At 41.7% G+C, this 10,904-nt stretch overlaps 2 protein-coding genes across 4 annotated transcripts in view; one reads left to right on the top strand and one right to left on the bottom strand.

The window, feature by feature from the left end:
* Positions 1–765: 765 nt before the first annotated feature.
* CENPQ (centromere protein Q) lies at positions 766–10,676 on the bottom strand. 2 transcript variants are annotated; one of them, XM_074991382.1, is made up of 9 exons: positions 10,270–10,387; positions 9,406–9,552; positions 8,309–8,363; positions 7,237–7,354; positions 6,674–6,742; positions 4,545–4,674; positions 2,418–2,537; positions 2,095–2,172; positions 766–1,621 (listed from the first exon to the last, which is right to left on the bottom strand). In XM_074991382.1, the coding sequence occupies exons 2-9, from the start codon at positions 9,547–9,549 to the stop codon at positions 1,493–1,495; spliced, it is 843 nt and encodes a 280-aa protein (XP_074847483.1). In that variant the 5' UTR covers positions 9,550–9,552; positions 10,270–10,387; the 3' UTR covers positions 766–1,492. The 2 variants fall into 2 exon arrangements, with proteins under 2 accessions (XP_074847483.1, XP_074847482.1); XM_074991381.1 differs by lacking the exon at positions 10,270–10,387 and adding an exon at positions 10,552–10,676 and having other exon boundaries at positions 767–1,621.
* Positions 10,662–10,904, top strand: part of MMUT (methylmalonyl-CoA mutase) — a 37,382-nt gene continuing 37,139 nt past the window's right edge. The window contains exon 1 of one of the 2 annotated variants that reach the window (XM_074991379.1): positions 10,662–10,745. The gene's annotated coding sequence lies outside the window, so the exon portion shown is untranslated. The remainder of the gene's footprint in view (positions 10,746–10,904) is intronic. The other variant, XM_074991380.1, reaches the window with a different exon arrangement.

Here is a 10,904-nt window from a genome sequence, read left to right as displayed (position 1 = left end):
TCTCAGCCTCTCCTGTTGAAGTCATTTCACTTTGGGTCAGAGAGCCTGAAAACAACTTTAAACACCAGTAGCTGGAACACTGACCTTCAAGATAAGCGAGTCAGATTCCAGGCCCTGATCCAATCAATGTTCAGCATCAATAAAATGATCTTCATTTATCATCATCCAGGAGGGATAAGGAAAAGTGTAGTTAAACTTATGAATTGGAAAGAGTTATGTTGGGATCCTGACTATTTAAGTGCTTATTTCTGCTGCTGAACAAACCTGAAAAAACAGAGGAGTGTTTAAAAAAAAAAATCTTAATTTGATCCACCCAGAGAAGTAAGTGTATCCCCTATCCTGGATTTTCAGACCTCATGTATAGCAACTGTATGCAGGCTTTTAATTCCCCGCAGCTCCTAGATGTTAGTTAATTATCCCTATTTCCTTTATTAAAGAGATCAGTAACCTGTAAACAAACAAAGTAATTGCCTGAGTGTTCTGTATAAAGTGAACTTTGTTTTTCAAATATTAATTCAGTAGACGCTGAAGTAGCATTCTGTCATAACCAGATCTTATAATGAAATAAGAGAGAAAAATCTATCATTCACTAACATGCAAGAGACATCACAGCCTGGGAGGAAATGCACATTTTAGTTTGTTTTCCTTTTCCAAAACTAAAGGTTTTGTGGGAATTAATGAAATAAGAGGTGAATATGGACCTCTGAGATCAGAGACATGCACCATAAACTTTTCTTACCCCAACCCATCCTCCTGGATAAACCTGAACTAGGTGCAAATGCCTTTGTTATGCAGTAAACTAAGAGTGAAAGGATAACATTAAATGTTAATCCAATAATTTCATGTTCCCACAGAGGTGCTTTGGCTTACATTAAAGAGAGGCCTAATTTTGCTTGAAAAGGGAGCAATTATTGTGGATTAGCAGCTATTCATCAGATAAAATGTCTATTACATCATTCAACTTCAAATAGGATTTAATTTTTTCTTTAGAATGAACGTTAGGTCTACAGAGGCACTGAAGTCACATTCTTGACATGACTAGGCTAATATAATGAAACAAACCTAATATTCCAAACAAAACACACCTGCCACATTCCAGTGCAATATTAGAGCTAGTGTATTTACTGCTGGTCAGTCAGTTCTCTCCATCAGAAAAAAGAAAGTCTGATTAAGGAAAATATCAGCCATAATAACCCCATAACCTAGTTTATTATATAATATATACATGATTTAAAAGTGAGCTTTATGAGGATGCACTAGGCTCTACATGTTTGGTCTTTATACCACTTAAAAAAAAGCAGTACATCACTAACATCCCACTGGGCAACAGTCGATACAGTGTGCCAAGATCTATCTGTCTGATAAAAAGATTGATTAACAGATACTTGGTAATTGTAGAAGGAAAGTCTTCAGAAGCCAAAAATGTTGCCAGAATCAACATGCATTGGCATGAAATAAAGCTTGTCTCAGCATAACATCATGTATGGACTCCTCAAAGGGAGTCCACCTTCTCATATGCCTGTTCAAGGAGCATCAACATATTCTTCATCTCAGATGAATTTTGGATGGTAGTTAGGTCCTTCAGAATACCCTTCTGGTCTTGGATTTTCAGAATCTCTTCCTAGAGAAGGAATAAAGGAGAGAAAAATGGAGAACAGATGGCAGGAATACAACACATTATTCATTTCACATAGGGCATGTCTGCAGGGAGCAACACTGCACAATATGGACATGTACTTTCAAAATTACACCCCCAAATGTGTAGACAAGCCCTTTATAGAGTCCAAGAGAAATTTCATCCAACCAGACTATTTCTAACAGTCCCAGCTGTTTACAAATTGACAGGAGGCTCAGTGATCCTTAATGCTTGGACGGAAATATCTTACTAGGAACCATTTGATGAACTGCTCCCTGTGATCAGGAAGACAGCTCTTACCCACAATATTTTACAGACTATTCAAACACAAATGCATTGCTCTAGCCAATGGAGAGGAAATGCAGATAATTCCTGACAGAAGGGGCAATTCAGTTTCTGTTGTCCCCGTTTCATTGGCTGGAAGGTCTTTAAAAATATGGCACTCTGCCAATGCTCACCTGCAGAATTGGTGCTTGCAGACTGTTCTTTGGTAGCTCCGGAAGACTGAGGACCCCAGTACCATTTTTCTGGAACACCTAGAGAAGCAAGAAAAACCCAATATGATCACAGATGCAAACAGATTCTTTACATGTCACCATTCTCCTAATTTCTTAGTCCTTAATGTCAGAAATCCCTGATGTTTCGATATCCTTGAAAATATATACTCCTAAGCCCAGGTGTGTCTCTCCTACACAAGGCATGCTGCTAAAAGACTGTGTACTGGTTGATTCCAGAAACATGCCATCCTGGGATCAATGCAGCAAATCATGTTATCAGATACCTTCTTAGCTTTGCCCTCAGCTTCCTCCAACTGGTTTCTGAGCATCCGGATTTTATCTTGCAGGCTCTGAATATTCTCATCTGTATTCTCAGCAGTCTGAACAGCTGTTGCCATTTCTTCCTGGGATGAAAAGGAAAGAATAGAACAAAATATATTTTGAAACTCTTTGGCTGTGTCTAGACTAGCCCCAAACTTAGAAGGAGGCATGGTAATTAGGATATTGGGAGATTACTAATGAAGTGCTGCAGTGCACATGCAGCGCTTCATTAGTCAAAATCTCCCCCAAGGCAGCTTCGAAGTGTGAAACTTTGAAGTGCTGGCTTGCGTGTAGCCACAGGTCAGCTGCGGGTACTTCAAAGTGTCCACACTATAGCGAAGTCCCTTTACTCCTCAAAAAGGAACTTCAATGTAGAGCGGGCACTTGCCTACATGCAAGCTGGCACTTTCTCTTGACAGCATTTGCATGCAGCAATAAAACAGCTCTATTACAACATGGCCATTGATTTGTCTATGAGCAAGAAGATTTGGCTTCACTTCAAGCATGGAATTAAGAATCCAATTCCACCTTATTCGGGCCCCACAGCTGCTCTTCTATTAGAAACAGCTTTGACTAGATGAACCAAACCATGCTTGATAACCTCCTGTTAAAATACTATGATGATATGCATCTATATGAACTTTTCCAGTGGAGCCAGACAGGGTCTCTGGCTGGGGATGTGGAGGAGTGGGCAGGGTCTGGTCACCCCACCAGCCACTGGGGAAGCGGACTTAAGCCAAGATAAGGTGAAGACCCTGTAGATGGCTAACAATTTGATTGATTTTTATTACCCTGGAAGCAGGTCTTTCACATTTTGACTCTGTATAACTTGACCAGAGCCCCAAGCCACTGAAGAGTCACCTGAGAAGGGCAAAAACTTGCACAGGGTGTCAGAAAAAAGAAACAGTGTAGGATTATTCTCAGGTGACAGGAGGCACATGCAAGAGATGAGTGCATGTCATCATTACTCCCCGGAGTTATATTAGCCTTTTATTTGCAATAGCATCACATTGCTTGCTCAATTCATTTATGATCAACTACAACTCTCAGATCCTTTTCAACCCTACTATCTGCCCAGTTGTTCACTTTTTCAGTTGCGTACTTGATTTTTAATTCAGGCCAATTCTCAATGTTTGACAGTTGTTCTGAATTCTAATCTTGTCCTCCAAAGTGCTTGCAATCCTTCCCATATCAGTGACCTTTCCAAATTATATAAGCCTCCACTTCATTTCATTATCCAAGTCATTCATTAAAAGTTTGAATTGTACTGGACCCAGAACAGACCACTATGGCACCCACTTTGATATGTCCTCCCATCCTGACAGTGAAGCATTCATAACTATTCTGAGCATGGTCTTTCAACGAGTTTTGAACTCACTTGACCGGCCCCTGTCAGAAGATAAGATACTGAGACAGATGGTCTGATCCAGTACGGATGGTCTTATATTCACCTAATCATAATTTCAACAATATCACATTTTCCAAGTTTGTTTATGAGACTGTTATGTGGGATTGTGTCAAAATGTCTTACTAAAATTGATATATCACTTCTATACCTCCCGCTTTCATCTCCATCCACTAGTAACCATGTCAAGAAACAAAATTAGGTTGGTTTAACAAGATTTGTTCTTTACAGATCTATGCTGGCTATTCTCTATACCTTATGTTCTTCCATGTGCTTACAAACTAATAGATTAATAAGTTGTTTCAGTTTCTTTCCAGGTATTAGGCTGACCAGTCTATAATTCCTCAGGTAACCACTGTCCTCTTTTGTGCTGTGATGTACATCAGATTGACTTTTAAACAAAGTGCCTGATAAAAGAGGCGAGCAAGATTGGGACTGAGTAATTTACACTGCATTTCCTCCTGAGTCCAGGAAACAGTAATCTCTCCACTGCACAGCTGGGGTCCTTCAAAGCAGCAGTCTGAAGTGAACCTCACGAATAAAAGAACGAGAACACTTGAAGTTCCCCTCCCACCTTCGGAGTAAATATTAACTCCATTATAAGGTTTGAACCTACTGGGGGAAGAGAACACGTCTTTATCCGTACTCTTTTTTCCCATCCCACTCCTCCTTTGCCCCGACTTACCTCTAGTAGTGCCAGAGCCTCTTCATTGGATGAGAGATTCTGTTCCTCTGCCACTTTAAGACTCAGCACATTTTTCAGGTTGCTCAACTTCCCCACAGGTACCTTCAGGGTCTTGAAACGTCTCAGAAGCCTTGATTATAAAAAGAGAAAGAATCGCCTGTCTGTTCCTTAAAAACATGGTGGCCGACTAAAGACCCAAATAGGGAAAAGGCATGTTCACCTCACACCACTCCTAGAGCTGCTGAAGTCAAGGGACCAAAGTGTTTAATAAAGAAAGGAGAGAGAGCACAGACCAAGGAGCCAGCAGCTCCAGAGTTCCTATCTTGACTATAACTATGTTGTCTGCTGTGGTCTCACTTAATCCCTCTGGCTTAGTCTGCAATCTGTAAGGTTAAGTAGGTTATTACTATTCTCAGGTATTTGTTAAGAGTAATTTGATTTTGTGAAATGGTGTAAAAGTGTTTAGCATTATTGTTTATAGAGCCCTGGGGGATTTCTGCACAACTGGGGCCTGTCCGATGCAGATCCAAATTTTTGTATCCACACAGGACTCCAAAAATCAAGATAGGTTGCTGAGGCAGATACACATAAAATATGGAATGCAAGTGGGACACAAGTTAATTATTGCAGAGGCTAATTGGATGCAAATAATTGTATCAGCCCAAGGCTCTAATGATTTAAACCAGCATTAGAAAATCAGCTCTGATGTATGGTTTGATTTTTCACTGAGGATTCTGATGCTTAAAACAAGCATTTCTAATGGCTCATCCTTTAGCTTTGTTAATGCTACATATCTGTGCTCCGGCATCTTTTTACCATCTACTAAAGCCAAGATTTTTGGGAAGGGAACGGAGGGGGAAGAAAGGATAGAGGAGAAGGAGGAGGTGGAGGAGATGGATTGCTCATAAATATCTTTGTCTTTCTAAGGCTCAATTATAGCAAGACTTTATGGCAGTACTGTCTAATTATACAAGTCCAGAATGGAATCATAACCACTGTTACAATCCACATTCTTTTAAGAGCTAACCAACATCAATTATTTATTCCCATCATAAGGTATTCAAAATAGCTCTCAGTAAATAAAACTTGAACCAGTTTGTAGTATGTGCTTACATAAAAATAATTAAAGAGCCTTAAATTTGAGACACACAGAATAACCCATCATTACTTAGGTCAGAAACAGTATCCTATTTAATTGTTCTTGACAGACTATATAGGTATTAAGAGATAGGGTTATGTTGGGACTATGCTCCTAGATATGAAGCTTACCTCTAAGAAGTATCTTCACTGTTCTGACAATTTCAGCATTTAAAATATAACTAACTACTTACGTGCAACACTTTCTGTTTCTGAATTCATATTATTTCACTTGAGTAATTTTATACAGAGTTCTATGACTGTTAAAGATCTTACACGGATACATGTCACAGTAAGAGCTTTATGCCTGTGCTCAAAATTCAGCATTAATTTTTGGAGGTGTCTTGATTTTTGGGTGCCTAGTATTTCTGAACATCAGACCTCAGCTATTTCACACTAAACTCCAATAACTGCCTCTCAAACTAATCAGAGCTGTGAGCACTGACCACCTCCAGAAATCAAGCCAATGTGTTTCAAGTAGATCCATCAACTCTGGTATTGGCCTCTGGCAATAGTCATTAATTGCCACTTCAAAGGAAGACAAATCTTCCACTGTATAATTGGCTAGCTGGGCAATGATGTACAAGAAGGCTGCATCTTATGCCCAACACATCAAATTACCCCTCCCCACACATGCTGTTCAAGATCACAACAGCAACCAACTCTTTAAAAAAAAAAAAAAGTCTAGCTCAGTTTATTAAAACTGCTGATGTCACAAGCTGATGGTGGGTCTGAACTGTCAAATCCAGTATCTCACTTTCCAAAACAGTTCTAGAACATACAACTCATTGCCAAAGCTCTCAGGAAGGCTGCTTGAGTGCCTGTTGCCTTTATAAGGTGGTTAAAGGGACGCTCTAACACTTTGAACAAATCCTAGTTCATTCACTTCAGCAGATGTGCTCTTGTGATTTCGCTTTCTTGGTCATAAGCAGCTTCTTGCCAACAGATTTCCTGAAGATGCACTTAGGTCTCTTCTCTGTACCATTCATTACCTTTCCTTCAGAAGGTTGAGGTGCTTTTGAATGTCATCTTTTCCTTGTATTGATTTACTGAGAATGGATCTAGAAGAAGGAAAAAGCAAAGTATTAATTTCGATTGCTGAACTCATAAGTAAAAGAAAATTCCTATACTAAGATTTTATGGTCAGCAACATCACACAAGACGTGACTGTTAGGTATAGCTTCCATGTGAATTGCAAATGCAGCCTGTTATGCCATCAGTTTGCCAGGGAATGTCTTTATTTTTCCACCTGACCCATTCCATTACCTTAAATGTCACAAATCCTCTTTCTACCCCACCTCGAGAACACCTTACAAATCTCACCTCATGCTTTCCAAATGAAGAGTTCCTGTGTTAGAAGGGGCTTGGTGTCATGTATTATAATGTTTACAATCCACAGTAACTAATTATCTGCTCACATACTTTCAGAATGTTTTTGATCTAGCTACTAGATTAAGCATCCTAATATAACATGAGAAAATCGAATTAAGATTCCAGGTCTTATGTGGCTGAAACCCCGGCTCAGGGATGAGATATGGTGATGCTTGATATTTACAATATTACTGAATCCATCATGCCTTCCAGGTTGTCCATGCTGCTGTCTGAGAGAGGCTGCCACGCTGCTGTTTTGCCAATGGCCAACTTCACCTTTTTTGTGCCCTGAGTACCTGTTTCTGTTGGTACCAGAAAGACAGAAGGAGAAACAGTGAAAATGTGACCTATGCGACTTTAATATAAAATGTATAGTAAATCAGTTACTTTTCTGATTCCCAAATGACCCGGCTATCAACTCAGCAACAGATTTTCTGCCCCAAAGAAAGAGCTTTGCAGACCCTTTCACTTGCAGTAATTTGTAAAGCAATGAGAATATGTCTGATGATGTAAAACACACAGAAGATATGTGGTCTGTGCCATAAAATAATTCCTTCCAGTGATTTCCTCCCAACATAACTGGCAAAACTGCTAAAAGGATTAAGTAATAAGCCCAGGTGAAGCCATTCTTGTTACCGGCCCGTAACACATCCCAGTCTCCAATGACATTGCCAAATGAGGGACCCAGTTTAGATTTCCAGCCCTGATTTCTAAACTGATGGACGCAGCAGAGGTTCGAAGTGTTGCAGAGACGGCATGGTCTATTTGAAAAGAAGGGACTATTTTCTGACTCTTTGCAGCACCTTCTTCAGACTGACTAAGGAGCAGTTCTAAAGGCAATACTGGCCCATTTAGATAGTGAACACATAAAGACAGGGATCTAGTCTACTTATTTGTTTATTAAGAACCATGTACACAGTAAGCCAGTAGCCATCAAGGAATCACGAGCTAGTTAAAATAAGGACCCCTGACAATCCTAACAGACACACACAGGCCACACCACAACCACCTAATAGAAAAGAAACATATTATTTAGAAGTAAAATTATATATTCTAATAAGAAACAAACACTTTTTGGCTAAGACTATACAGATCGCTTTTATTTTCTGTCATGTATAGAAAAAAGTGAAGCCATTTGCAATCATATTTTTTTAATTATGATTAATTTCTTGCTCTAAGTGTTTCGGTGTATGGATTTATACGGTGAAGTACTAAAATACTTCATAGGATACACAGAGAAAAAATTAAATCTATACCATCTGGGGACTTCTCCCTCTGTCGCTTCTCTGTCTTCTTGGCTGCCCGTGACTTCTGGTAAAAGGGAAAATTTTCATCAGACACAGAAACATGTCAATGTTTTCTGGTGCATGCAACCATCCATTTGCTACCAAGAACCCACTTTGTAGTAAGGCCTGTGGATGTATTTGAATACATGACAATGGCTTTTTGCCATTGGTCACCTCTCCTGTAGTAAAGACTTGCTTTTTGGTTTGTGCAGTCATAGTCATCAAGCAAACATTTTCAAATTAAAATACATCTTACACAAATTCTCAAGGCCTCTTCTGTTCATATCCAGGAGGAAACAACTCATAACCAGGCCCCTTTAACTTGCACAAAAGCAAATCTGTGAATTAGAAAAGTCATGGATCTGACTTCTCCTATTTTTTTTAACAGCCGTTTAGGGCAGTGCTATTCATAAAGCTGGCTAAAACAAGGAGGATCTTTCAAACAGAAAGATGACCATATCTATCTTGCGATGAGCCAGGAGTGATCCTCTTCTCCAAGGAACAGCTAAGGTAAGATTTTACTGCCCTAATCAGTTCTAGAACACATTTCTTTAATAGCTGACTGGCCAGTTCTATTTTGTTAAATTAGGGAACTATACCGCTCTCTCCTGGACAATCACATAAAAGCAAAATGAAAAAAGCAGTCAAGTAGCACTTCAAAGCCTAACAGAATAATTTATTAGGAAACTGCCAGATATGAAGAACTGGGTCCATCCCATGAAAGCTCATCACCTAATAAATTATTTTGTTAGTCTTTACAGCGCTACTTGACTACTTTTTTGTTTTGTTTTATGAAGATACAGACTAACACAGCTACCTCTCTGTGACATAAAAGCAAGCTAGCTATTTCCTGCAGGTCTTGAGGATTTTCTGATGTCTTTTCCAGTATGCATGTGCGTTGCGGACAGAATGGATGTCCATCCTTACTTAACAGACTGAATATTTGGTCAAGTTAAGCAAATATTCATAGGAAAGCTTTCTTTCCCACACACACATTAGTAGAAGGACAGTATGTTTTCTCTTTTCAGTTGAATTTTTTCAGATTGATTAGTCTGAAATTTAACTACCTCCTTCTTTTGTCCCTGTTTGCAGTCTCCATTTGCTTTTTCCCTGACTTTTTCTGGATGCTGCTGTGACTTGCTTCTCTTTTGCGCTGCTCCCTCTCTGACAGACTTTCGTGCCTTAGGAGAATGAAAACGGTGCTGTTTCATGACCTGTAAAGCAGTGGGGAGAGACTCAGAATACTGGAACAGAAGGTCAACAGAGAGAGACCAGCAGAGACAGAGACTGTCATCTATAAAGAAGCACAATACAGTTGCAACACCGACAGACTTGGGTTGCCAGCCCCAGGGATAGGACCTTTGAGCATAGGGTCTAAAGCCCTGCACTCTAGCACGTGAGCTAAAGGCCAGCTGGCTCTCAGCCAAGGCTGTAGAGTAGAGACTTCACTCACCCCAGATGAAGTCTCTGCCGCTGGGCACTACACACATATACAGGAAGACTATATTGAATACAATATAATCCTTTAATATATGTCTCCTGCTACTGCCTGATAGAGAAGCCATACAATATTCTGCATACACCCCAACACACCCCTAACCCCCCTGCTCCCAAGGCTCATTAGCCACCACCTGTTTGGTGATCATAACACAATGTCACAAGTGTAACAGCAATTATTGCCATTAAACATCCAAACCCCTTCTTCCAGGCAGTTACTGCTGTGACACGAGGAACGTGCTACAGCCTGGGGCAGCGACTGTTTGTGACAGGCCTCCTGACAAGGATTATAACGAGTCAAGGACCTGTCGCGACAGTGGGAAGGATTCATGGGGGTGAATGGGAGGACCGACAGTTACGGCTATGCCATAACTGGAACGGGGCCCTAAAACTGGAAGACTACATGAAGTGAGTCTGTGCTCACGAAAGCTCATGCTCAAAACTTTTCTGTTAGTCTATAAGGTGCCACGGGACTCTTAGTTGCTGTTACAGATCCAGACTGACACGGCTGCCCCCTCCGATACAACTCCCACAAAGCATCGCCGAGCTTCCTCGCGAGGCGCGAGCCGGGTCTGGCGCATTGCATGCCGGGAGATGTAGTACGACCGCCTAGGAGCCCCTTCCCTTTTCACAGCTACCTGCTGCTGTCATGTTAACCACCCCCGTCCCCTGCATCGTCCCATCGCTTGGACCACCTCGCTCCACGCGAGACTCACCGGTCCGCCACACCGACCCCGCAGCTAGTCCCGGTGCCCGCCGGAACACCGAGCCCTCTGAACGAGCGTTCCCGCCCTGCAGGCGCGCACGCGCACGCCGAGACCAAGTCAGCGCCCCTCCCAGCGCGTGGGAAGGAGGTGCGCCTGCGCACTCGGCTCTGGCTGGGCCTGACTCGCCGCCGCACCGGGAACAGGTAGGGGTGAGGCACTCCGGCTCGTGACGTCACTGGGGAGTGGGGCTGGGCTGTTAGCTTCCCCTCCCCCACCTCGCTCGCCCCCTCCCAAGGCCGAGCGCTGACACACCCGCCCCCTGCCGGGTCCGCCCTGGCTCCCTGCGCCCGCCGCCATGTAAC

Source organism: Carettochelys insculpta, chromosome 3 (genome assembly GCF_033958435.1).
Source record: "Carettochelys insculpta isolate YL-2023 chromosome 3, ASM3395843v1, whole genome shotgun sequence".
Taxonomy (NCBI): domain Eukaryota; kingdom Metazoa; phylum Chordata; order Testudines; family Carettochelyidae; genus Carettochelys; species Carettochelys insculpta.
This window is presented reverse-complemented; position numbering and strand designations above follow the sequence as displayed.

Bases quoted from the DNA above. Each gene is read 5' to 3' on its own strand.
- CENPQ (XM_074991381.1), bottom strand. From the start codon at position 9,549: ATGAAACAGCACCGTTTTCATTCTCCTAAGGCACGAAAGTCTGTCAGA. The intron at 2,538-4,544 runs GTAAGTCGGGGC...TTTTCATCCCAG, and splicing joins AGGCTCTGGCACTACTAGAG to GAAGAAATGGCAACAGCTGT. The intron at 2,173-2,417 runs GTATCTGATAAC...TTGCTTCTCTAG, and splicing joins CTGAGGGCAAAGCTAAGAAG to GTGTTCCAGAAAAATGGTAC.